Source organism: Eptesicus fuscus, chromosome 12, assembly GCF_027574615.1.
Source record: "Eptesicus fuscus isolate TK198812 chromosome 12, DD_ASM_mEF_20220401, whole genome shotgun sequence".
NCBI classification, from domain to species: Eukaryota; Metazoa; Chordata; class Mammalia; order Chiroptera; family Vespertilionidae; genus Eptesicus; species Eptesicus fuscus.
The window spans coordinates 68,336,844-68,364,684 of record NC_072484.1 but is presented as its reverse complement, the minus strand read 5'-3'; the positions used below and the strand labels follow the sequence as shown (position 1 = coordinate 68,364,684).

At 42.7% G+C, this 27,841-nt stretch overlaps 2 protein-coding genes across 2 annotated transcripts; one reads left to right on the top strand and one right to left on the bottom strand.

Annotated features, from left to right (window-relative positions):
- Window positions 1–3,729: 3,729 nt before the first annotated feature.
- Window positions 3,730–4,814, bottom strand: LOC103304263 (protein WFDC10B). Its single transcript, XM_054724403.1, has 2 exons — window positions 4,685–4,814; window positions 3,730–3,974 (listed from the first exon to the last, which is right to left on the bottom strand). Exons 1-2 carry the CDS (start codon window positions 4,773–4,775, stop codon window positions 3,841–3,843), a joined length of 225 nt encoding a protein of 74 aa, XP_054580378.1. The 5' UTR covers window positions 4,776–4,814; the 3' UTR covers window positions 3,730–3,840.
- A 3,559-nt stretch (window positions 4,815–8,373) lies between these two features.
- Window positions 8,374–12,013, top strand: WFDC13 (WAP four-disulfide core domain 13). The gene is made up of 3 exons (XM_054723599.1): window positions 8,374–8,461; window positions 10,633–10,783; window positions 11,974–12,013. The coding sequence occupies exons 1-3, from the start codon at window positions 8,374–8,376 to the stop codon at window positions 12,011–12,013; spliced, it is 279 nt and encodes a 92-aa protein (XP_054579574.1).
- Window positions 12,014–27,841: the final 15,828 nt, after the last annotated feature.

The window sequence follows — 27,841 nt, the reverse complement described above, 5'->3', positions numbered from 1 at the left end:
TAATAGGTAGAATAACTAGACAGAAGATAAGTAAGGAAATAGAGCACTAACAAAATAAAACAACTAGATTTAATAGACATATACAAAATACTCAACCTAACAACAGAACACACATTCTTCTCAAGTGCATATGGGACATTTTCCAGGAGAGACCATTTTTTTAGACCACAAATTAAGTCTCAGTAGATTTTAAAAGATAGATGTCATCCAACCACAATGGGATGAAGTTAGAAGTTATGAAAGTAAAATTCACAAACTTATTGAAGTTAAACAATACATTATTAAACAGACAATGGATCAAAGAAGAAATCACAAGGAAAATTAGAAAATACTTATAGATAAATGCAAACAAAAATGACACAGCAACAGCAGTGCTAACAGGAAAATTTATATCTATAAATGCTAACATTTAAAAACAAGGAAGATCACGCCCGGGTGGCTGAGCATCTACCTATGAACCAGGAGGTCATGGTACGATGCCCGGGTTGGGGGTTTGGTCCCCAGTAGGGAGCATTCAGGAGGCAGTCAATTGATGATTCTCTCTCATCATTGATGTTTCTCTCTCCCTCTTCCTTCCTCTCTCTGAAATCAATAAAAACCTATTTTTAAAAATAAATAAGTGAATAAAAACAAGAAAGATCTTAAATGAACAACTTAACTTTATAATTTGAACTAGAAAAAGAACAAATTAAATCCAAAACTAGCAGGGGAAAAATAAATATTAAGCAGAGACAAACAAAATAGAAAATCAATAAAGCCAAAAATTGGGTTCAAATCCTAGCTCCTACTTACTTTGGGACATTGCTTATCCAATCTGTGCCTCAATTTTCTATCTTTTCTTTGAAAAGATAGATAAAACTGACAAATATTTAATTCAATAAACTAAGAAAAAAAAAGAGACTACTCAAATTACTAATATCAGAAATGAAAGTGAGGATATTTCTATCCATTCCAAAGAAATTTTTAAAAGATTATGAGTGTGCTAGAAATAATTAATGCCAACAAATAAAATAACTTAGATGAAATGGACAAATTCTTAAAAACACAAATCCTACCAGGATTAAATCATGTATAAACAGATTTGAAACTTGAATCCATTCACTTGCAAGCTGCATGACTTTAGATAAGTCACTTAATCTCTCTGAAATTCCATTTAATCACATATATGAATGGGAATAATAATAGAGCTCATTGCATCAGGTATTGTAAGAATTAAGTGAGCTAAAGGATGGGTGTGTTTTCTAAAAAGAAAGCTGCCATCCTGCACTTGAAGATTAATTCATCTCTTCTGGGTCTCAGTCAAAACTAGCATTGAGTTTACATCCCCTTGTCTATGTCTATTGAGTTTACATAGACAAGAGAAAAATGCCCCAAAGTGGATTTTGTTCTCTCCAAAATCCAGAAAGCTCTAGCAAGCATTGTGTCTTTCTTCATGGTGGACAGTACAGGTGCAGCAACTTGTCTGCTGCCTCAGAGGGACTATCCATATATGCCCCAGACTAATGACTGAAATCTAGAAATTTCACCAATATGGCAAGTCCTGGACTATTATCAGGTACATCTCCCATTCTCTGGCATGCACATGATAAAGCACCTAGGATATCTGCTGTTTTTGTTCCTTATCGTCAGCTAGCACAATGTTATCAGTGTGATGGACGGGCATGATATCCCGAAGAATACCAAGGGATTAAATTCTCTTCAGACTCTGACAAAGGGCCAAAGAGATGACTTGTCCTGGGGTAAGGCAGTGAAAGTATGTTGCTATACATGGGCAAAAGCTACTACTGATTATCTTGGTCAATAGAAATTAAAGAAAAAAAAATTGCTAGGAGCAGGTCTGAAGCATGAGAAGAGAACAAATAATTCAAAAGCAGGGGCAAATGTGAAGTTATGTGTTTGGTTTCAAACAGACCAGCTCTGATCTGAGTTTCTCTGCAGGCTGTGACTTGTCATTTTAGATAATCAGATCATGGCAGAATTTGCAATTGCTTCTTCCTCTGCCTCCATAAGATTCAAGGTTTTCCAAGAGTCCTCACTCTTCACTCTGCCTAACACGGAGGCACACAGTTGTTCCAATAAGACAGAACAGGCAGTGATGTCCAGGTATAGTCTCTGAGTTCCATGGAGTAGGGTGACGTGTCCAGAGAACTCTCTGGAACACAGGTCAGGGCACCAGTTATCACAAGGAAGAACAACTGTTTCCAGTATACTTCATGGTACATGGTGCTCACGCCAGGGGCACAGAATAGGTGAGCCTGGCACCCATAGTGTTCCACATGATAGGGAGCTCTGGACTTGGACGTGGGAGGTCATTTGTTATGTGAGCCCTGGCGGGTAACCTTGCCTCTCTTAATAGTCCCTCCGAGGGTGTTTGAGGCATGGCCAAGCACTGGGAAGATGCTTGGAGAGTGAGGTTATCTGAGAAAGAACCAAATAAGAATTTCTGTAGAGTATCCCTTACCACCTACCCACTCCGGTGATGTCTGTGCTGGTGGTTGGTCATGACCTCTTTCCCAAGGCCCCCTTGCCCAAGAGCAGCCCTTAGTACAGATGGAGAAGATCCTAATACCAGGAGCCCTGTGATGCTTCTGAGGTGGGTCAGAGGCTCTGGCCTGATGGAGGCAGATTTCCTCCTCTGATGTCTCCTGCATTGATGCCCAGCAGGAAGCACAGGACTGGAGTGTCACACTGCACACCTGCCTCCAGCATGGGCTGCCTGCCTGAGTTCTCCACACTTGATGTCAAGTCCTGATTGGCCACACATGAATCAGTCCCTGGATCTAGCCCCATGACCATTTCAGAGGAACTGTTATTGCACAGACAGGTAGGGAGACTGTGCCCAGTGATTATTCTCACTGACTCACCATGAGACCACGGATAAGACTCATAGCCACCTGTGTTCATTAATCCTTAGCAGCATCACAATGGAACCACCCCCATGGCTTCCCTCCTGATTAAAAAAAAAGAGAGGGAATGAGGGCATAAGGAGGAGGATTTGGGGCAGGTAGGGACTGCTCAGTGAATGGAAGGCACTGGAGTCTTAGGTCCTGACACTCCCTCCAGGCCCCATGTTAAGAGTGGCCATACTGGTGGAGGATGAAGTGGGAAACTTGGGGTTGGCACAGGTACTCACTTCCATGCCCGTGGTCTCACCACAGTGGAGAAGATGTGAGCAAACAGGGAGCTCAGAGGAAACACCCTCCTCTAGCCATATCATGAATGGCCTGTCACTCTCTAAGTGACAGGCCTTGGGCATGTCACTTAACTACTCTGGGATTCATTTTCTTCATTATAAAGAGATAGTTACCTGATTTTTACAAGGAGAGGGAGAAGAAATGGACAGGGATGGGGCAAATTAAAGAGGCCCCCTTGGGGGCCTCGGACTCTGTGCCCCAGGGTTTAGCCTCCGCCTAGCTCATGGTTAACTTGGCCCTTGTGACTCCAGGGTGAGGATGTTCTCTTTAGCACTAGGGGATGCCACCCATGAGCAGTTTCTCCCCCTGGGAGTACTGGTTCAGTGAGCAGAACAATGAGAGGGCTGAGCCTCCAGGGACCTGGCAGGAGTGTGTGGGCCAAAGGGAGAGAGAGTAGAGAAGCATGACAAGGGGAGAGGGACCAGGGACCAGGACCCAGAGAGGTGGGGGCATGCTGGGGTCTGCACTGGGTTCTCAATGATCACAAACACTAGGAATAAAATAGGCAGGTCCCTGGGCGTTTGTTCTGGTTTATTTGACAGAAACAAGCCATCCAGATAGTGAGGGGGTTGACAGCCATGTGCCCAGGATTTAAGGTCGCAGGCACATTTTTAGAGGGTTAGGGGAACAGAATACACAGACCCACTCACAGGCGATTCATGCAAACGTTCCCGCAGAAGGTTGAACAGCATATGGTATCTGAATCGGGACACTTTAGGAAATATGAACAGTGGTTGTTGCAAAGTTGTACACTGGGCCGCTTCTGACAGGCCTTGACACCTAAAAGGAACAGAAGCAAGGTCAATGGAACCAGGCCACACAAAGCATTCCTCTCAAGCTTAAAGTCTCATCATGACTCCAAAACCCAGGTCCCCTCATGACACTCTTGGACTTTTCAGGGAACTCCCTTTCTGCCCCTCACCAAATCCTGGTGATTGGTAGCATCTTCAATCCATTACCCCCATTCTCCATCAACAAGGCTTAATGTTTGGGCTTTCTGGACCCTTTCCATACGCCTGCAGCCAGGACGCTGGCCTCATATTAGTCATAGCCTTGGTGAAGCCACCCCCATAGAATCTACACTCTGACTCTGAGAACTCAGTGAAGTCTGAGACATGTCAAAATTTGCTTTCCAAAAGTTCTTTCATTCTAGACCTACTCCCCAAAACTTGTCTGGATGTTGACCTGTCACATATGTGCATAAATGAAAGAATTGACTCTCAGCTCTGTGCACCTTTCACTATTGTATGCACCATATGTCTCTGGACTTTGAGAATGGAGAATAAAAAGATGTAGGTTGCTCTCCACCCCCATCACTAGTCCCAGGGCCCCGTAAGGGGGCTGGAGGGCCATAATTTGGAAGGACCCAGAGTCTTCAGAGTCCTGTGGTCAGAGGGGGATGTGCTGAAAGGTTCAAGTCCAGGTCGTCCTTAGCTGGACACAACTCCTCCTTCCCCCTCCCCATCCCAGCCCCCCAGCCCATCACCTACTCTGCATCTTGTTCCTATTACGGTGCCCTCCCTGGGCCTGCAGCAGCAGAACACAGAGAAGCAGGATGGGCAGCAGAGCCTGGGTGGGCATGCTCTGGCCAGAACAGTGGGCTCTCCGTCTGACACAGACTTTCCTGGAAGCTGGAGTGTGGAGGGAAGGTAAGAAAGAGCAGGTTATTCTGGGCTCCTCCCTGCCTCCACTGGCCAGGCCAGGGCAGGGCAAGGAGTCCTTGTGTCCTCCCCTGTCCCTGCCCCTCCCCATAGCCTGTTCTATGTGGGATTTGGGCTTCTGCAGACACTGCCATTCCTGTCACATAACTAACCCTCTCCTTTTGTAAGCAGAACTTTTTCCTGAAAAATATAATATTTTCTATATTCTAATTAGGAAATAATTTACAGAAAATTGTAAGGAAAAAAAATTATATATGTAAAAAGATATGGAAACAAAGTAAGTCCATCATCAGATGAATGGATAAAGAAGATGCAATGTAGCCCTAGCTGGTTTGGCTCCGTGGATAGAGTGTTGGCCCCCAGACTGAAGGATCCCAGGTTTTATTCCAGTCAAGGGCACATACCTCAGTTGCAGGCTTGATCCCCAGCAACCAATTATTGTGTTTCTCTCACAACAATGTTTCTTTCTCTGTGTCTCTCCCTCTTCTTTCCACTCTATAAATCAATGGAAAAATATCCTCGAGTGAGGATTAATTTTATATATATATATATATATATATATATATATATATATATATATATGATATAGAAATAATCATCCAGTACATGAAAATATTCTCAACATTATTAGTTACTAGAGGCCCAGTGCATGGAATTCGTGCACTGGGGGAGGGGGTGTCCCTCAGCCCAGCCTGCACCCTCTCCAATCTGGGACATCCTTCTCACAATCCGGGACTGCTGTCTCCCAACCGCTCGCCTGCCTGCCTGCCTGCCTGACTGCCCCTAACCACTCCCCTGCCAGCCTAATTGACGCCTAACTGCTTCCCTGCCAGTCCGGTTGCCTCCAACTGCCCTCCTCTGCCAGCCATCTTGTGGTGGCCATCTTGGATCACATGGAGGCGGCCATCTTGTGTGAGGGCATGAAGGTCAATTTGCATATTACCTCTTTATTATATAGGATTAGTGAAATGTAAATTAAAATCACAATTAGATACCAACCACTTCATACCCACGTGGATAACTATAACCCAATAAAAGGGAAATAAGATGTATTGGCAAGGATGTGGAGAAATTGGAACCCTCATGCATCAGTGATTAAAATATTAAATGGTTCAACCACTGTGAAAAGTTTGAAGTTTCCTCAAAAATTAAACATATAAAGTTATATATATGACCTATCAATTTTATTCATAGGTATGTACCCAAAAAAATTAAAATAAGTTCTAAAAAATACTTGAACACAAATGTTCTTACTACACCATTCACAATCACCAAAGGGTGGGAACAACCCAAATGTCCATCAACAGATGAATGGATAATCAAATTGTGGTAAATACATACAATGGAATATTATTCAGATATGAAAATAAATAAAGTACTGATACATACTACAACATGAATGAACCTCAACAGCTACAGAGATAATATTTTCACTCATCATTTTGGCAAACATTCAAAAGCATGACAACACATTTTGTTATGGAAACACATGTTCACAAGGTTTGTAGCAATACAAAATGGTACAACCTTTATAAAGTAAAATTTGGCAATATGTCACAAAACTACATATGACTTTATCCTTTTAACCAGCAATTGCACTTTTAGAAGTTGACCCTGATGTTACACCTCCAGCAATACAGAAAATATGCACATAATTGTTTGTTGCAGCACATTGTAATAGCAAAATCTTGGAAAATACATAAATGCCCATATAGGGCAGATTGGTTGACTAAGATGTGTGAACATGGAGGCATAGCATGCAGCCATAAGTAAGAAAAGGGAACTCCGGGTATATTAGTAAATGACAACAGCAAGGTGCAAATGAACATGTTTGTGCAAGAAAAAATGAAATTAAGGATTCGAGTAACTAATTATCTTTATCTTACACAAAATATTCCAATGAATTTATTTTTTTTTAAAAAAAAGGGGGGTGGAAATTCTGTGATTCAGCACAGTCTCTGAGGTCAGTGTAAACTTTGTTACAAAACCAGGCAAGAACTATATGAGAAAGGAAAGTTACAGGCCCAGTTCCGTTATGAACATAGATGTAAAATTCCTTAGAAATAGTAAACTGGCCTGGCCACAGTGGCTCAGTGGTTAGGCATTGACCTATGAGGTTGCCCCCAACTGCCTTCCCCTGCTGGTCCAGTCGCCCCCAATTGCCATCCCCTGCAGGCCTGTTCGCCCCTAACTGCCCTCCCCTGCCAGCCTGATAGCCCACAACTACTCTCCCCTGCTGGCCATCTTGTGGCGGCCATCTGCGACTGGTTCGGTTCCCAGTTGGGCATATGCCTGGGTTGTGAGTCCTATCCCCGATCATGCATGAGGCAGCCTACCAATGATTCTCTTTCATCATTGATGTTTCTATGGCTCTCTCTCTCTCTCCCTTCTTCTCTTTAATCAATAAAGATGTTTTTTTTTTTAAAGTAAACTGAAAAAAAGATGGATGGGCATAGAGGGTATTGTGCTGAGTGAAATAAGGTCAGACAAAGACAAATGCCATATGATTTCACTTGTATGTGGAATCTAAAAACCAAAATAAATAAACAAGGACAACAGAAACAAAATCACAAATACAAAGAACATTTTGATGGTTGCCAGATGAAAGGGAGATTGGGGGTTAAAAAAGTGAAGAGATTAAGAAGTACAAATTGATAGTTACAGACTAGTCATGGGGATGTAAAGTACAGCATAGGGAATATTATCAATAATATTATAATAACTCTCTATGGTTCCCGGTGTTACACCTCCAGCAATACAGGAAATATACACATAATTGTATATCTAGGTACTAGATTTATCAGGATGATCACTTGGGAAGTTATATAAATGTCTAATCACTGGTTGTACACCTGAAGCTGAGATAATGTTATATTATTGAAAATAACAAACGAAAACAAATAACTGAAGAGTTACAATACCATTTACGATTTCACTTGAAAATTCAAGCCTCTAGGAATAAATATAACAAAGACATGGAAAACTTACAAAGTTTTGTGAAAGAACACTAACAAGACTTAGATGGCCCTGGCTGGTTTGGCTCAGTGGATGGAGTGTCGGCCTATGGACTGAAGGGTCCCTGGTTTGATTCTGGTCAAGGGCACATGCCTGAGTTGCCCGCTCGATCCCCAGTGGGGGGCATGCAGGAGGCAGCCAGTCAATGATTCTCATCATTGATGTTTCCATCTCTCTCTCCCTCTCCCTTCCTCCCTGAAATCAATATATATATATATATATTTTTTTTTTTTTAAAGACTTAGATGGATGAGAGAAATAACAAGGTTAAGCTTAGGCGGATGCAAAGGGTGTAGATTTGAAAACCCTACCAGATCCTGGAGTGGGTGTGGTTAGGAGGTGCTTGGATTTCTGCCAAATCCTCCTGATAGATCGGAATACACAGTAAAAAGCCAATCACAGCATGCCTTCTCTTTTCCCGCCTTCCGTCTCATTTCCCCTAAACTGCACCTGTTCAAACCCAGCAGTCCTCAGCCAGGACTTACCACCCATCCTGCCCCCAGCATGAAGCCTGCGCTGCTTCTTCAGCTCCTGCTGTTGATTCCTCTAGCACCACAGCTGGTGCCTGCGAGTCCCAAGCAACATTTTATGAGTAGGTGCTGGGGCCCGGCCCAGGCGAGGGAAGAAGCATCTGTAGAGATGGGGGGATCTGAGGGCCGATTCATGGGCGTACCTCATGAGAAAATACCATATGTTCAAGAGTCCAGATTTTATTGTCATTAAGATGTAGGTTGGAATGCCTGTCCTGTTTCTTACTGAGGGATCTTGGGCAAAGTGTCTGGGCCTCGGATTTTATCTTTGTGATGAATATAATGATCCTGGGGTAGTTGGGAGGACAAACTGAGATAATGCATGCAGACATAGGGCACTCTTACTGGACCATGGTAAATGCTCGGTAAGTATTAACTACTGAAATGTTATCAGCCTCATCACCCAGCTGATTCTTGCTGCCCTGGTTCCTTCATGGATGTTTGGGCCAACTTTTCAAGCATTAACGCAGAGAGGAAAATTAAGTTGGTAGAACTCAAACTGGAACCTACATAATCTTGGCTTTGGAAAATGTTTTAGAAAGAAACAAAAGCCTTGCATTTTTTCCTCCGTTTAAAAACTCAGAGGTACCCACACAATTACCAGTGATTTGCATCAGTCTGAAGCTCTATATAATTATTACTCAGTAAATATAATCCATCTCAGCAGCCACCATTGACCAGCTCAACATAATAAGAGTGCTGGCCACAGTAATGTTGACATTGACCAATACCAAAAGGAAAATGAATTATTATTCATCATGCCTGCATATTTCTGTGGAGAGGACATCTTCAGAATATTGGGGGCTCAAAGCAGGAATACGTATGGTATGTCATGTGTCAAGATAGACAAGGTCCTGTTTTAAGGGTCTCAGAGAAGGTTAGTATGACTGAGGAAGGCTAAGCAAGCTACAAGAGAATGGGGCTATCCAGGGTGGAGTTAATTGGAGAATCAAGAACTAAAATTTGGATATAGGCACAAACAGGCTCTCTGTAAGACTGGCAAGTGCTATGACTGGTATTGCAATTAGATACCCAGAAGAGGAGTCAAAACCTGAGAAGGTCGATCTTCCTGAGGTCCTGGTTGATGGATTCCTTCCCCATGTTATTCCATTGAAGCCCAACCTCTCCAAAATGGGAACCAGTTCCAGTTCCTTGCACTGACTCAGATTGTCAACAGCTTGGGCCTGGGCTTCTTTCACCCCATCTCTGGTGCCATTTGCTGTTATAATGATAGCCCCACTTTTATTCACTTATTCTTTTGAGATCAGCTTTGATATCCCACAGACCCTCTTCTAGTTTCAAATACCTGCAGGGTAATACATCAACAGGGGCTTATAGAATGCCCCACCTATGACATTTGCCCTAAAGAAAGGGCAAGTCACAGGATGCAAAATTTAAGACCTGGCTTAGATAAAGGGGCTAATGGGGCCCATCCTTAATGCCTTAGAAATCAGAAACAAAGAGAAGGTTATGAGTTGAAGGCCTGGGACAGAATCTCCTGGTGGAGGTAATCTTGGCTTTGACCTGAGTACTGGGGGCTGAGGGGAATGAGATGTCAGCATGAAGATTCATAGTCTTCTCCCGAACAGCAAAGATCTGGGAAGAAGGAAAAGCTGATCTTTGACCCCAGAACCTGGCCCTACTCTGAAATACCCACTCTTCTCCCCATGAAAGAAGTCACACCCAGAACTCATTTGTGATTTGGGTTCTAGCATTCTGATGCCAGTGCCTTTTGTGTGCTGTGTGGTCTTCATCCTTTCCCAAAATATTCCCTTCCATTCATTCTGCTATACACAAATAACACATGTTAGGTTGACCCTGGGCTAAACTATAAGAGAGGCTTTATGACCCGCTTGAGACTACATAATGAGTCAGTGCAAATGGATCTACGTACCCTTTTCTTGCTCACCATACCTACCATTCATTCCCTTGAACTGGACCCAACCAAGTTTCTGGGCACTGGGCATCTGATCTGCAAGGATGGTGAATGACCAATGGATGTAGGGTTCTAACAAACTGTGTCTTTGATCAAATATCCAAACCCTGACTTTCCCTGCTGAGAACTCTATAGAAGGCAACAGCTAAGGGGAAAAAAAAATCTTATTCCACTTCCCTGTGGCCACACAAGGGAACTCAGGGTGGCTGGTTTCCTGGCAGCTCCTTGGGCTTCTAGAGTTCTGAATGCTACTCCAGGCTGTTATTTAGGCTCTTTCTTTCCTGTTCTGTGTTCCAGAGTATATTTTGGAACCTCCACCCTGCAGAGTAGACCCTGGAAACTGTACTCAATTCTGTACAATGCAGGAAGATTGCCCAAAAGGACTTCAGTGCTGTTCTGCCTTCTGTGGGATAATCTGCACATTCAACAAAAATATAATTCATAAAAAGTAAGGAGCTTCTCGTGCCCAGGCCTGACCCTGGGGCTGCTGGTGGGAGCTCAACAGAAGAATATCGTACCAGCCACTGCATTATTCTCTCTAACGTTCTCCCTCTCTTGACCAAGAATAATTTCCATAAATGTCATGATTAAGAGTCTTCCTCCACTCCTGAACTCCAGAACCCTTCTCTCCTCATCACATCTATGAATCTATGAATCTACCTCTCTGAACACATGCACAAACCCCTCCACTCACAGACCCTGTCCTGTCTCAGCATCCACCTTTATTCTGGGGTCTGGGACATTATATCTGTCACCAAAATCCAAAAGCAAATTGTTCTGTTTTTGCTTGCCCTCTTTCACCAAACACCATCCTTTGCCCCCTACTATTCCTGGGTTTTGGAAATCCTCCAGCCCAAGGGAAGCTTCGGTTAATCACCAGGAAAATTCACCAAAGTCTACTGAATGGAGAACAGAGAAAGGGCATTACAGTGTTGATGAGACATCTAGTTTCCAATCCTACCTTGAGACTATCTTTCTATGTCCTTGAGTAAGACAATTGCCCATTTTTGCCTTTTTTTTCCCCATGCCTAAAATGGGGACTCATTTTTTCAAAGTTGCAAGATTGTAAGTCTCAAATGAGGTCTCAAAAGACCCACAAAGCAGGAGACTCAACCAGTGAGCTTCTAAAATGTTTTATTCTCTGCTTGGTTCCCTTCCCTGAACACAATACCCTACCTATGAGACAAGGTACAAAGTGATGAAGAATGGGCCCAGAGCCAGATACCTAGACTCAAATCCCGGCTCTACCACTTTCTAGCTAAGTGATCTCAGATAAGTTCATTCACCTCTCTCTAGGCATCAACTTTCTCATCTTTAAGACTAGAACAATAATAATGAGAATAAAATAGATTTCCACGAAAGCTCTATATAATTATTACTCAGTAAATTTTAGCAATTTCTCTCTCCGGAGACTGGCCCTTGCCATTAAAACCCACATCTTTCAAGGCTCCCCATTGGAGACAGAAATAAGTATGACTCTGAGTTGCCACTGAGTCTTTGAGGTTTCATTTTTTCCTATGGCAGAAGAATTTAGCTTCATGATCTAGTCTTAAAGATGAAAGTAATGGAAAATAAAAAATTATATCTATAAGAATAAAATTTAACCAGATAATATTTAAAAATGTTTTTCTCCCACAGAACAAAACCCAGACAGTGGAAAAAGAAGATGGGCAAATGAGGCATATTTCCAAGGGCCTTTTGTAAGTATCAGGGGTCGGCCTGGCATTCCTGGTGTGAGTTTTCCCAGTTTTCCTCCCAGAGCCTCTGCAGAGGCACCAATATTCCCATAAGGTCAAAATAGCCTTTGTCATTTAGATTGTGTTTCTTTTCTGTAATTCCCCTCCTAGGGCTGCTCTCACTCCCTGGGGCAGGATGTGATCCAGGGCATATTATGCAACATAGAGCAGGGGGGTTGGCAACACGGCACAGGGCACTCAGGTCTGAGCAAACAGGCTCTACCAGCTCGAGGTTGACAGTGTCCTGAGTAGGAAGTCAAGCTGAGCTCTTCACACTCTGTGTGGCCTTGGTCAGCCCACTTTCCCTCTCGGAGACTGTAAGCTTCCTCATGTCCAAGATGAAGAGGACACGGTGCCTCAGGTTTTGTGAGAACACATGAGGCCACGTGAAATGGAAGAAATTGGTCGTTACAAGGAGTCTACAAGGTTAGCAGCTGCCAGCAACTCACTCTTTCTGGGTTCCAGGTTATTCCTTTTTAAAAAAAAAAAAAATCCTTTTTATTATTTTACCAATGTCCCAAGAAAGGTGCACAAAATACAGCCCTCTGTCACTCCACCACCAAAACAAAGGAACTATTCATAACTTGGTGGATTTTGATTCAGACTGTTTGTAGGGAAAAGGAGAAGCTTAGGATCTTCTAATAATCCTTCTGAAGCCACCCGAGTTTCCAAGTTAGAACAACGGTATTTTCACTTAGACTATCTTTTTATTAACACCACATGAAGGAGTTCAATGAATGGTAGCAAGTGGAGGTTAATGGAGGAGTGTAAGTGTGTGAGCACACTTTCACCCTTGCTCAAGCCCCGGTAAGTCAACCGTGCTAATTTCCTCTGCATCTTGTGCCTAATTAACTACTCAGGCCACACACTGGCCATCAGTGGATGCATCGGCATTGCTTCGTAATCCAGGGCCCATTCAGCGGGGAAATACCGAGCTCAGTTAGAACCCAGGTAGAATCCAGGGGAAAGGCTGGCTGGTGTGACTATATAGAGTATTTTTACAGCCGTTTCAGGGTTACATGACTGTGGTTATATGAGCCTTAATAAGCCTCATCTCAACACATTACTCAAAGAGGCAGGACTTCATCTTGGACGAGCATAGAAACATTGCCATAAACCTGAGTGTGTCTTCTATGGAACCAGCACCCCATCCTGTTATCTTCTACTAGGATCAGCTAAGAATGTCCCTTTGATGCATTGCATTAACTGTAACATCTGTCAGCTACAATGTTAGTGTGTTTGCTCTCCTTGATCCTGCAGACTATTCTCTGCAGAATGGTTCCTCTCAACTGACCATTGCTACTCTGGGGACCCTGGTGTTACTGGGAAGATCAGGTGAAGAAGGAGATGGTAGTGCCAGTGAGGGCCTGAGAAAAAATGTTGATCTTGTTCCCACAAAGCGTAGTGCTGAGCTTCTTATGGTGAGCTGAAAGCAGACCTTATCACAGTCTTCTATGAAGCCTGGGCTCTGACAGGTGTTGTCAACGTTATTTTTAATGTGAACATCTTAGCCATGACTTTGCTTCATCTCATTTGGTCCTCACAGCAACGATAATACCCAGTTCACAGAGCAGGAAACTGAGGATCAAAGAATTAAAGTAATATACTCAGCATTAGCCAATTGGTCAATGATGGAACTAGAATATAAACCAAACACTTGAGATGGCTTCTTACAAAGGGATTGCTACCTTGGGTGGCTCTGTTCACTTGGAAATTGGAAACCCACAAACAGTGGGTTTCCAATTTCCACTGAGGTTTTCCATTGATACCCTTCCCCGGCATACAACTCAGAACTCCTAACTTTCACACTTGGAAACCTACCTCACTAAATTTGGTCTTTGTCCAAGACTAGGGACTCTCTCCCTCTATGTTCTATCTCCAGCTCTTCTCTCAGCCAAAATGTCTTATTCCACTTTCTGATGAGCTCCCACTCATGCTTCAAGTCTCATATTAAATAAAAATCACCATGGAAGATTCCCCAGGCCTAGTCTTAACACAAACCTAACCCTAATCTTAACACTAATCCTAACCAAAGAGTAGCCCTAGATCTAACACAAACATTAACCCGAGCCCTAAATGTATCCTAACCCTAGCCCTAACCCAAACCCTAAGCCTAACCCTAACCCTAGCCATAGGCCTAACAATAACACTAACCCTAACCCTAACCTTAAACCTAGCCCTAAACCTAACCATAACCCTGATCCTAGCCATAGCCCTAATTCTAACCCTAACCCTAATTCTAGCACTAGTCCTAACCCTAACCCTAGCCCTAAACATAACCCTAATCTTAACCCTAACCCCAGCTCTAACCCTATACCTAACCCAAACCTAAAGCCAAACACTATTCTAGTCCTAGCACTAGCCCTAGCCCTAACACTAACCCTAACCTAACCATTACCCTAATCCTAGCCCTAGCCCTAACCCTAATTCTATCCCTAACTCTCCCAGTGAATCCAATGTGCATCCAAGGACCCAAACACTAACTCTAATCCTAGCCCTAATTCTAACCCTTATCATTTATCTCTAGGTGATTCCCCTGTGCATCTAAAAATCTAGATGCTAACCCCAGCACTAACCCTAGCCCTAACCATAACCCTAACCATAAAACTTACCCCTAACCCTAGCCCTAACCCTAACCCTAACACTAAACCAAGACCTGGCCCTAACCCTAAACCTCATCCTAACCCTAGCCCTAACCTTATTCCTAACACTAAACCAAGCCCTAACCATAGCACTAACTATAACATTAACCCCAACTTTAACCCTAGCCCTAGTCCTAATCTTAACCCTAAACCTAATCCTAGCACTAACCCTAGATCGAACCATAGACTTAAACCTAACCCTAACCCTAGCTATAGCCCTAATCCTAACTCTAACCCTAACCCTAGCCCTAACCGTACCCCTGACACTAACACTAACTCTAGCCCTAAACCTAACCTTAAACCTAACCCTAGCCCTAGCCCTAATATAAACCCTAGCCCTAAATCTAACTCTAACCCTAACCCTAGCCCTAAACTTAACCCTAACCCTAACCCTAATTCTAGCCCTACCCCTACTATGAAAATAACCCTAACCCTAATTCTAGTGCTAGCCCTAACCCTAACATGAGCTCTAGCCCTAAATCTAACCCTAGCCCAGATGAAATGAGTCATTCTCTTCGTCCTTTCACAGAACCCTATCTTACCCCTATATTAACCCTTATCATGCTGCACTGTAATTGTTTAACTTAGTGTTTTTCTACCTAAAATGTGAGTATCATAAAAACAGGAACTGTATCTGACGTCTTTGCCACAGAAAACTAGAACCAAACACCATGCCTTGCACATACTGAGGCTACAATTCTGACTTTCAAAATGGGATGCAAGGGAGGCTGGCAAGGAGTAGACTAATCCTAACCTTTACTGAATTGTTCTCACAAAGAAAAGCTTCACTGCATGACCCAGAACCCCTCAGGAATCCACTCCCTGCTTCACTTTTGCCTGCTGGACTCAGCCTCCTTTTGTACATTTTTTTCTTAAATACTAACATATTTGCTTTTGAAAATTTAGAATAGGCTGAGAAAACAACAGCTATAAGAACAAAATAGAAATTTGGCAATATCTGTTCATGAGGGGTTCTGGGACATAGTAAGAGCTAGGGATCCTGGCTGCTCTGGGACTCAGTCCAGCTCTGCCTTTGCTGAACTGGTGATGGGATGTCTCCAACTACCCAGTCTCTGGAAATGAAGCCAAATAACACCTTCCCTCAGGTGTGTCATGAGATGACACAGGCAAAGCTCATACCCCAGGGCCTGGCAAGAGTCGAAGGAGAATGTTACTATTATTATTTATATCCCTTAAATTTTTTATCCAAAATTCCTGTTTTAGAAAGAAACTTAAGTTTCACCTTAAACTCTATAAAATAAAAAGTGGCCTTGCAATAACCAAGCCCTTTTTGCCATTGTAACTTCCTTGTTCCTTTCCTTTCTACCTAAGGGTCATATATATATTGATTTCAGAGAGAAAGAGAGATAGAAACATCAATGGTGAGAGAGAACCATTGATTGGCCGCCTCATAAATGCCCCCTACTGGGGATCGAGCCCACAACCCTTGTTGCATGTGCCCTTGACTGGAATCAAACTGGGGACCTTTCAGTCTGCAGCCCGATGCTCTATCCACTGAGCCAAACTGGCTAGGGCTACCTAAGAGTCTTTTATTTTATACAATTTTTTAAATTCTAAGCTCTTAAAAAAATTCTCTGGGTTCCATATAAATTAGCTCTTAAAATCAGAAACTGGCTTGGCCAGGAGTAGCTCAGTGGTTGAGTGTTGACCTATGCCATTAGAAATCACAGTTCAATTCCAGTCAGGGCACATGCCCAGGTTGTGATCCCAGTGGAGGGTATGCAGGAGGTAGTCAATCAATGATTCTCTCTCATCATTGATGCTTCTCTCCCTCTCTCTCTCCTCCTCCCTTCCTTTCTGAAATAAATAAAAATATTTTTTAATTTAAAAAAAGTTAGCTCCCAAAAAAGACAAGTGCCATGACTCTGATCTTTGAAATGTCTTCTAAGACAGAACAAAGCATAGTTATGGAAAGTATTTTATCCTTGAAAGATAATGTGATTAAACTATGTGATGAAGGACCAGCTAATTGAACAAAGATCTCAATTCCTCTACTAAACCACCAGCAACTGTAGGAGATGTTGTTTTCCTATGAAAATCCTATGTGAATGTTAGCAACTTGGAAATTTGTGGTTACCTAGCCCACAATTCTTTCCCCCAATCACATCCCCTCCAAATGAACTCTTCCTGAGATAAATTTATAACAATTCTATGTCCTATTCCTCTCTTTTGTGACACCTTCTAATCAGGCTGATCCTTGATGTCCCTGGACCAGATCTGGAAACATTGTTCAGAAAATTCTGCAGTTCTTTGACCACTATAAGCTAGTTCAACCATGAGGTTCAAGTTTACCTAGTGAGTCAAGCTTCTCTCATTAAGGTTAACCCATTCAAACTACAACTGTCACTGTTTTAATCAACTGAGTTTGATCTGTCCATTACTATAGGCACTGGTATAGGAGGCCACTTAAATGTAAATTTATATTAATTAAAATTCAATAAAATAAAATATTCCATCAACCCCACAGTCTCACTAGTTGCATTCGAGTGCTCAAGAGCCTCATGTGGCACCCAGTCTGGCATGGCTCAGTAGCTGCGCTTCAACCTATGAACCATGAGGTCACAGTTCAATTCCCTGTCAGGGCACCTGCCCAGGAAGTGGGCTCGATCCACAGTATGGGACATGCAGGAGGCAGCCCATCAATGATTCTTTCTCATCATTGATGTTTCCATCTCTCTCTCCCTCTCCTTTCCTCTCTGAAATCAATAAAAATATATTTTTTAAAAGAACCTCATGTGGCTCATGGCTACTGAATTAAACATTGCAGACATAGACCATTTCCATCATCACAGAAAGTTATCTTGCAAAGCATTGTTTTAAACTGATGTCTAAATAATAATGGCTAATTAAAGATCAGGATGTCAGAGAATTTTGCAAGGCTTTAATATTATCTAAATAATAAAAGCCTAAGTGACCATTACAATCAGTTACTATGATGCGCACTGACCACCAGGGGGCAGATGCTCAATGCAGGAGTTGCCCCCTGGTGGTCACTGTGCTCCCACAGGGGGAGCACTGCTCAGCCAGAAGCCAGGCTCACGACTGGCGATTGCAGCGGCAGTGGCAGGAGCCTCTCCTGCCTCCACGGCAGTCCTAAGGAGCAGCGAGCCAAGTGGTAAGGAGTGAGGGGTCCTGGATCGGGCCTAAGCTGGCAGTTGGACATCCTCCAACAGGTCCCAGACTACAAGATGGCGCAGGCCGGGCTGAGGGACATTCCCATCCCCAGTACACAAATTTCATGCACTGGGCCTCTAGTAGAAGATATTTTAACTTAGTGTATTAGTATTTAGTTCCAACAATTCTGAAGAAATAGAATTCCAAGATATATACTAATTATTTTTTTTAATTTAAAGGATCTTATTGGCTTTATTCAATGATTCATAAATTAAGGGGCATCCAATATAACAGAAAGGTACTCTAAGAAGATGTACAAAATGAAAAACTCAAGTAGAAAGGAGAGAAAAAAGAAAGTTATACTGGCAAAAAGGGCTTGGTTATTACAAGGCCACTTTTTATTGAATTTACTGGGGTGACATTGGTTAATAAATTTACATAGGTTTCAGGTATACAATTCTATAATTCATCATCTGTATATTGCATTGTGTGTTCACCACCCCAAGTCAAGTCTCCTTCCATCACCATCAGCATTTATCCCCCCTTTACCTCCCCACCCCTCTCTTCCTTTGCTAATCACCATACTGTTATCTGTGTCTATGAGTTTTGTGGGTTGTGGCGGGGGTGGGTGGGCAGTTTGCTTAATTCCTTCACCATTCAGTAATAAATTTTTACAATCCTTTGTATTTCTTTGCTGTCAGTTGTTGCTTTTCTCTTTCATTTCTGATTTTATTTATTTGAGTTCTCTTTTTTTTCTTGATGAGTCTAGTTAAAGGTTTGTCAATCTTGTTTATCTTTTCAAAGAACTAGCTCTTGGTTTCACTGATCTTTTGTATTATTTTTTTAGATTATATTTTGTTTATTTTTGCTCTGATTATTATTTCCTTTCTTCTACTTACTTTGGACTTTGTTGTTCTTTTCCTAGTTCCTTTTAAGTTAAGTGTAAAGTTAGATTATTTGAGATTTTTCTTGTTTTTTTGAGGTAGACCTGTAATGCTATGAATTTCCCTCTTAGGACTGCTTTCATTGTATCCCATAGATTTGAGGTTGTTGTGTTCTCATTTTCATTTGTTTCAAGTTCTTCCTTGAAACATCTTTTTGAGTTCTTTCTTGATCTCATTGTTAATCCATTCATTGTTTAGTAACATATTATTTATTCTCCATGCCTTTGTGTGCTTTTCAGTTTTTTTCTTGTGAGTGATTTCTAGTTTTACTATTATGGTCAGAGAAGATGTTTGATATGATTTAAATCTTCTTAAATGTATTGAGACTTGTTTTATATCCTAATGTTGTGTATTCTAGAAAATGTTCCATATGCACTTGGAAAGAATGTATATTCTGCTGCTTAGGAGTGAAATGCTCTAAAGATATCAATTAAATCCATCTGATCTCGTGTGTCACTGTTCCCTTGCTGATTTTCTGTCTGGAAACTCAATCCATTCATGTCAGTAGGGTGTTAAAATTCTCTACAATGACTATGTTACTGTCTATTTCTTTATGTCCATCAACATTTGTTTTATATATTTAGTTGTTCCTATATTGGATGCATAAATGTTTATACATATTATATCCTCTTGTTGGATTGCTCCCTTTATCATTATGTAGTATCCTTCTTTGTCTCTTACTAAAGCCTTTGCTTTAAAATCTATTTTGTCTATTCTACCAATTTAAAAAAACATACAAACAACACCAACCAGCTGACACACTGTTGGCAGAAAGCAAAAGGTATATGGATGAATAGTGTGAAGAAGAAATCAATGGCTTTCTAATCTGCAAAGAGGACCACATTATTCTCTTCCTTGTGTCATAGATATTTAAAAATATAAATGTCATTAATATTAAATATTGTGTAATTATTTTAGTTCTTTTCCATCTCCCATGTTCTCATTTATTTTATATTATTTATATAGGTGATGTTTAAAGTAGAATTTATTGCATGGGTAGTTTAGTGAGTATTGTTGACTAACAATCTCCTCCCAATAAAATCTCTGGCAAGCAACAATAAAGATTTATTTTCTCTCTTACACATCAGCAGGAAAATAGATGTCCAAATAATCTAAACTGGGTTTGGCTGAGCTTGGATCCAGGCTGAGGGTGGGCTCCACTTTTGACCCATGTGTCTCTCATTCTTCTTGGACCAGTGGCATCTCAAGAATCACTCCTCCCATGGCAAAATGCAGACGTCAAAGGAGGAAATCCAATCCTGCAAGCACATGTCAAGTCTCATAATATCCTTTGACCAAAGCAAGTAACAGGACCAAGACCAAAGTCAAAGAGCCAGGAAATATGGAGGAAGTACAACTGTCCACGTGGAGGCCATTTGAAGAATGTAGATGTGTAATAATACTGCTTTGGTAACGTTTATAAGAAAAAAGATTAACTTAAATACTACAAATGCATAATACATCCAATGTACTCATACTTCGCATTTCATAAAAGGGAAATGTTCCTTTTGAATGAATGAGCATTTCAGAAAATTATATTATAAATAGTGTTTGTGATGGCAAGATGGAGGGGACCTAGAAAGATTGAAGCAGAAGCACACAGAAGAAGGGTATACTTCTTATAGCCCACTGTTTAAATAATGTGAAAGAAGGAAAGTGCTAATAAGGCCTTTGCTGTGGCGATAGTGGCTAGGGGTTGAATATGTGAAAGAAATTCTTGTCTGAAAAAGCAAAACTAAGTGTAAAGGGAGGGATCAGAGGCTTAGCCCTGGTTGGAATCTGGAACTCTCCTGATGAAAACTTTTACTAAGTCCTTTTGTGTCCTGTCAACATATTCTTATTGGAACAATCTGGAACAAACTTCCCACTTCAGTTCAACCAGAACTAAGTGAAAGTCTGACTATATAAAAGGAATTATTTCAGTCAAAGATCCTAGATTGAGGTTGACTACAATACAGGAATGCTATATAGTAGAGGTATGAAGAAACTTAAAGGTTTTAGGAAAAATGTTATTGATTCAAGATACAAATGATAAGTATAGTAGTGTACTAGCATGGCTGAGTTGCTGAAGAAAACTTGAATCCAGGAATCAAACCTGCTCCTGGAATTTGGATGACTAAGAAAGGAGTTGAGTGTAGAAACTTTCCCCATTAGACAAATCCAGGGAATCTTCTGGAGCAGTGGTGGAGAGAGCTGTTTAACCTAAAGTCAGCAAATAGTATTAGGCTCACAAATAACATTAATAAACAAAACATCTTGCATCTGCAGTGACCGAGGGAGCAGAAAAAAGTCATAGTAAGTTGGGAAGAAATTATCTGTATGGAGTTTATCAACTTGGATCTATTCCCAATTAGCTTGTTGTGCTCTGCTTTTAGTGACTCAGCATGGACACTTTCCATAAGATGTATGAGGGGAAAAGATCAGAAGGCCAGGGACACAGTCCTCAGGGAGAAATATATGGGGTATGTTCCAAGGATCTTACTATATCTTGCCACTCAATATGCATGAGTGGCAAGATATAGTAAGATCCTTGGAACATATCAAAGAAAGTTCCTGAGAGGAGGATTTATTCACAACAGATCAAGGAGTTTTTTTCTGGAACTCAAATGTTAAAAAGTCCACTAGTTAGGAGCATCTGCTTAGAATTCCTTCATTCACCATCTTACCTAATAATAGACAAGCATGTAAATTGACTACTACGTACATCCACTATGCCCACAGCCAACCAGAGTAAGTATGCAAATTCACCCAACAAAGATGGTGGTTAATTTGCATACATAAGCACCCATCGGCCTCTGTCCGGGAACATCCTCGGCACCCAGGTCACTCCAAGGTAGGCCCCGTGTGGGCCCTGACCAGCCTGGGAAGGGCTTGAGCCAGGGAGCTCCTGGGCAGGGCCAAGCCTGTGATTGGAGCCGAGGGGGCCCCTTCCTAGGCCTAAAGCCTAGGCCAGAGGCTTTAGGCTTGAGCAGGGGCAGAGCCAGCCATCGGAGGGAGCTGGGGGGCCCAGGCCCCAGGCCCCGAAGCCAGCAATCAGAGGGAGCCAGCAATCAGAGGAAGAGGGAGCCAGTCATCAGAGGGAGCTGGGGGAGCCCCTGCCCAGGCCTAAAGCCTAAGGAATAGGTAAAGGGGCAGGGGCAGAGCCAGCGATTGGAGGGAGCTGGAGGGCCCCTGCCCAGGCCCCGAGGCTTTAGGCCTAGGCAGGGGCAGAGTTGGTGATCAGTGTGAACTAGAGGAAACACCTTTTCTGACTGCACATTGGCTAAGCTCCCTGTATGCCATATTCTTAGTAACTTGGGTAATAAAAATCCAAAAAGGTAATCTAGGGTTTTTCCACCACACTCCTGGAGAAAAAAAATGAAAGGTCCGCTGCTGGAAGGTTAAGAAATGTCATATCCTGCCCTAGCTGGTTTGGATAATGCCTTGGCCTACTGACAGTAGGGTCTGGGTTCAATTCTGATCAAGGGCATGTACCTAGGTTGCAGGCTCCTCCCTGGCCGGGGCCCAGGTCAGGGCTCATGCAGGAGGCAACCAATCAAAGTGTTCCTCTCACTTTGATGTTTCTCTCTGTCTCTCCCTTTCTCTTCCACATTCTCTAAAAATCAATGGAATCATATCCTCAGGTGAGGATAAAAAAAAAAAAAAGAAAGAAATGTCATATGCTATGAAAGACACATCTTGAAAATGCCTAAAGAAAGTTGTCATTTTTTCATGGTGAAGGGACTGGAGTTCATGTTGATGAAAACACCTTGGTGTTTGCAGTGACTGGCAGTGGCTGCAGCAATGGGGTGATGGGGCTGGTGCCTTCCCCTGATCAGCCCGGTCACCTCCCATAAAGGGAGTGAGCCTAAGCCATCAGTAGGACATCCCCTGAGGGCTCCCAGTATGTGAGAAGGGGCAGGCTAGTCCTACCTATACCTCTGCTACATCCACAAGCCACGCCCACCAGCGAATTAGGAGCAAGTATGCAAATTAACCCAACCAAGATGGCTGCAGCCACGGAGAGAGCAGGAGTCTTGGGTTTCCCCGCCAAGCTTTCTGCCTGCCCTGGACTGCCTTGGCCTCTGCTCAAGGCTACAAAGTTTCAATTATAGAAGATAAATAAATCCCAGATACCAGGACCTCTGCTTGGGTCGCTGTGGGGCATGGCCAGCCTGCAAACCACCACAGACCCCCCGCCCAGGCCGCCCCACACCCTAAGGGAACCCCCACCCTGATCCAGGACACCCTTCTGGGCAAACCAGCTAGCCCCCACCCATGCACCAGGCCTAGATCCTATCTAATAAAAGAATAATATGCATATTGACTACCACTCCAACACATAAGATGGCTGCCCCCATGTGGTCAAAGATGACTGACCCCATGTGGACACAAGATGGCCACCACAAGATGGCCAGCAGGGGAGGGCAGTTGGGAGGGACCAGGCCTGCAAGGGAGGGCATTGGGGGCTATTAAGCCTGCAGGGGAGGGCAGTTAGGGGTGACCAGGCCGGCAGAGGAGGGAAGTTGGGGGCAACTGGGTCTGAAGGGAAGGGAAGTTGGGTGGGACCCAGGCCTGCAGGGAGAGCAGTTGAGGGGGGACCAGGCCTGCAGGGGAGGGCAGTTAGGGGAAAACAGGCTGGCAGGGGAGCAGTTAGGCATCAATCAGGCTGACAGGGGAGTGGTTAGGGGGTGATCAGGCTGGCAGGCAGAAGCAGTTAGGGGCAATCAGGAAGGTAGGCAGGTGAGCAGTTGGGAGCCAACAGTCCTGGATTGTGAGAAGGATGTCCGACTGCCTGTTTAGGCCCGATTCCAGTAGGATCCGGCCTAAACAGGCAGTCGGACATCCCTCGAGGGGTCCCAGATTGGAGAGGGTGCAGGCTGGGCTGAGGGACACACACCCTCATGCACGAATTTTGTGCACTGCGCCTCTAGTAGGCATATAATATTCATATGATGTACACAAGGGATGAGGTGGTGGGGTGAAGAGTAAATTGAGGATATGAGGATGAGCTCCTGTGTTTGGAAATCCCTGAAGTGACAAGGACAGCAACACAATAACTCAAGCAGCCTTAGCAGGAAGAGATATGAAGAGCAGCTTGAATTTTAATCATGATTCTTTCAAAGTTTTGTAAACAATTAGCACTAGATGCCCCATTCATTTGAAAAGCAAAGAAAATCCTCATTTCTGAGCCATTATTCATGTAAGTCCCTCCCCATAGCAAATTCTTACCTTTTGGCTTCTTCATCCATAGACACTTCTCAACCTCTGAACTCCTATATATTGTGAAATTCCTACTTTGAGAATGAACAGCTGCCCTCATATGCTTCTCTGGTCAAAAAACTATAGTTATAACCATCATGTCCTCCTTCATGGACATCTGGCAGTTGAGGATGTCAATCTCAAAGTAGTATCTGGGTGATTGTTCAGAGAAACGCCCAATTTTGATAGGTTCTCAGCACATTGAACTAAAGGAGACAAATCTGAATGTTATTTTGGTGAGGGGGTTGGACACAAACACAATTCACACTACTTCTCACACTCTTCAAACAAGAAGGATTCTGTGCAATCATCTGCTCTAATCCCTGCATTTTAAGGTGAGAGTACAGTAATACCACTTCTAGGAATATATCCCAAGAAAACGGAAACACCAATCAGAAAGGATATATGCACCCCTATGTTCATAGCAGCATAATTTACCATAGCTAAGATTTGGAAACAGCCTAAATGCCCATCAGCAGATGAGTGGATTTAAAAAACTGTGGTACATCTACACAATGAAATACTATGCTGTGGTAAAAAAGAAGGAACTCTTACCAATTGCAACAGCATGGATAGATCTGGAGAGCATTATGCTAAGTGAAATAAGACAGTCAGTGAAAGATAAATACCACATGATCTCACTCATTTATGGATAATAAAGAACATTATAAATGGTTGAACAAAAATAGACAGAGGCAAAGAAGCATCGAAAAGACTGTCAAACTACAGCGGGAAGGTAGGGTAGGATTGGGGAGGTAAGAGATCAACCGAATGACTTGTACGCATACATATAAGCACAACCAACAGACTCAAGACACTGGGGGTGGGGGGACAAATAAAAAAATAAAATAAATAAAGTGAGAATAAATGAGGACCAGAGAAAGGGAAGACTGATTCAGGCCACTTAGAAAGAAGGGGGCATTGGTAGAATCAACGTACAGTATCTTGGGTCTTGTTTTGTCCTAACTAGTTCAATGGACCTAGCACAGCATTTGACATAGAAGCATGTAATACACTTCCCTTATTCTCAGACTTATTACATAGTGTCCATATCCTAATAGGCAGAACTCCTCCATCTGTAGCATGTACTCACAACACAATCCTGTTCTAGAATGTCACCTGCGCTCTTTCATATCCCAGCTTTCAAAAACTTACCTGGAAACTCTTTTGCTGAAAGAAAGATGACCTATCAGTAGTGGCTGGGGCAGCAGTTGGAATTCCATGAAGTTGTGATAGCAGTAGCTTCATAGTGGTCCCCTTCCAAGCAGATGATGCTTCCTGACTCATGTGAATTTGTCTGTAACCATTGGCTTATCTATTCCCATCATCAGTTGGTGTCCGTTTATTAAGCTCTGATCAAACACAGAGTACCTAGTTACTCCCCTGGACCACTTTTCAGAAAACTGCCTACTCAAGAGTGTCAGAGATAGGTCCCACATCCCATCGGTCTTTTCTCATTATTTAGGTGCTCCCTCCTCGATTAAGAACAAAATTGTGGGTTTTGACTACAAGGAAAGAACACCTCTTAGGGCATTAGGAAATTCTAATGTAGGGTCTAGCTTCACAATATTCTTCTTCTTTTTTAAAAAATCCTCACCCCAGGATATTTTTCCATTGATTTTTAGAGAGAGTGGAAGAGAGAGGGAAAGACAGAGAAATATCAAAGTGAGAGAAACTCATTGGTTGCCTCCTTCACGCACCCCGACCAGGGCCTGGGCCAGAGAGGAGCCTGCAACCGAGGTATGTGCCTTTGACTAGAATTGAACCTGGGACCTTTCAGTCCGTAGGCCAATGTTCTATCCACTGAGCAAAACCGGCTAGAGCTAGCTTCACAATATTCTAATGGTTTTTCAGGGTAAAGGCTAAGGCAGGAAGGTAGACCATCCTGGGGTCTGAGTGCTGCTCTTTCCACCTATTCTACTTATCTGGAACCGTGAGAAAAGCACCAAGAAGGATTCAGATGAACTGCCTGTTTGAGGCTATTAGGAGAAAGTTGGAGAAATCTCTGAACTGAGACTATTTTTTTTAAATTGGAACCTAAATTCTTGGTGGCTCCTCTTGCATTTAGTTCCCATCATCCCCCACTTCACTACCTCTCAGCCCTTGGTGCAGAACAGGATGTACCAAGTACCCACCCATGAAACTAACGAACCAAGGGCAACCTTGTGTCCTCAGAGCTCATCCCACGCTTTCCACCTTCAAAGCAGCATGGTACCCTGGGAAACAAAAATTTCATATAATTTCATATGAAGACTTGAGTTCAAATTAATTTATAGTTGTAGTCATTTATTTATTGATATTCAACCTTGTTTTGGAAGAATTTAAGGCAGCTTAAGATTCAAAATACATAGTATGGAGAAAAGAAAACAAATTTAGTTTTGTTTATATAAAGAAGACAGAGCAAAGGAAATATAAGGTATAATAAAGTATGGTAGAATCATGAAGGAGAGTAGAATAGCAAAGGCATGGTATAGGATCATAGACACTCGTTATGTCATAAAATTGGCTCTCGGCTTTTGTAATAACAGCAGGATAAGGGGAGCACAATCAGTTACAAAGTTTAGACTAAGCATGCGGTTAACCCAAGAAGATACTCAAGAAAAGTATATGCATGGTGGTAAATGGCAAAAGACACAAGCTCTTCTCCATGCTCTCAAAGAGGAAACATTGTGTGGTAAGGTGAACCCCCCATGGCAGCCTCATGTTAGATTCCAGGAAGTCTACTGGGGCTATTTCTTTAAGGATTATTAAGCATAGCCTGACAACACACAACTCAGTGGCAGTAGTTCTCTGGAGGTGCAACATGGTGTAATCCATAAATGTCCAAGAAATCCAGAAAGGGGGGGGGGAGACTAATGAGCCCCCTTTTCCCCACAGGCTCCACCATTTTATTTTTCTTAGTTCACTGTCAGGATGGTATTGAGAAGCATTAAATTTGAGACCACTCTCCCCAGTAAGATCTGACTGGCACACAGAATTTTTAGCTTGTTCACAAAGGCTAATTTACCATGAACCTCATGAAGCTTAAGCTTCAGGCCCCTCACCTTCTCCTCCCAAGGCTCAATGCTATCTCCACTTAGAATGAAGAGAGGAAGGAACAGCCCATCCAAGCATGGAGTTAGGCTGCACTGTCCCAACCCAGGGCGGTATATTGCATGCCCTAATGGTGGTCTGAATGTACTACTGCGTTCACATCCAGACAACCTCCACTGACAATCTGCCCTTGGTGGCACTCATCAAGCAAATTGATCCCATATTTGACCTCAAGGAGAAATATCAATCAGATGCTAAACTGCAACTGCTTGGGGCCAGCCTTTAAGGCTTCATAGCCATATCATGACCCCAGGATAAGCATAAGGTGGGTGGTGGTGAGGACTTGGTAGAGCTGGATGGGTGGCTATTAGGCTACAAGGAAAGTCCATTAGATCGAGATCAATGAGTTAGAGCCCAGATGGCATGACTCAGTGTTTGAGCATTGATCTTTGAACCAGGAAGTCATGGTTTGATTCCCAGTCAGGGCACATGCCTGGATTGCAGGCTCGATCCCCAGTAGGGGGCGTGCAGGAAGCCACTGATCAATGATTCTCCCTCATCACTGATGTTTTGCTCTCTCTCTCTCCCTCTCTCTTTCTCTCTGAAATCAATAAAAAATATTTTTTTAAAAAAATTAATGAGTTAGAATTCACCAAGGGCTTGCCCTACCTGAGCCAGAAACTATGGAGAAAGTTATAGTGGCATTACCAGTGTTATGAACCCAAAAAGGACTTTTCCTAAATAATCAATAACTTTTTTTTATTGAGATATAACT

What these genes read in the sequence shown, in the direction of transcription:
- LOC103304263 (XM_054724403.1), bottom strand. Translation starts at nt 4,775, where the DNA reads ATGCCCACCCAGGCTCTGCTGCCCATCCTGCTTCTCTGTGTTCTGCTG. An exon ending in TAATAGGAACAAGATGCAGA is followed by an intron (nt 3,975 to 4,684) that starts GTAGGTGATGGG and finishes TGTTCCTTTTAG; the next exon opens with GTGTCAAGGCCTGTCAGAAG.
- WFDC13 (XM_054723599.1), top strand. Translation starts at nt 8,374, where the DNA reads ATGAAGCCTGCGCTGCTTCTTCAGCTCCTGCTGTTGATTCCTCTAGCA. An exon ending in TCCCAAGCAACATTTTATGA is followed by an intron (nt 8,462 to 10,632) that starts GTAGGTGCTGGG and finishes TCTGTGTTCCAG; the next exon opens with AGTATATTTTGGAACCTCCA. An exon ending in AAAAATATAATTCATAAAAA is followed by an intron (nt 10,784 to 11,973) that starts GTAAGGAGCTTC and finishes TTTCTCCCACAG; the next exon opens with AACAAAACCCAGACAGTGGA.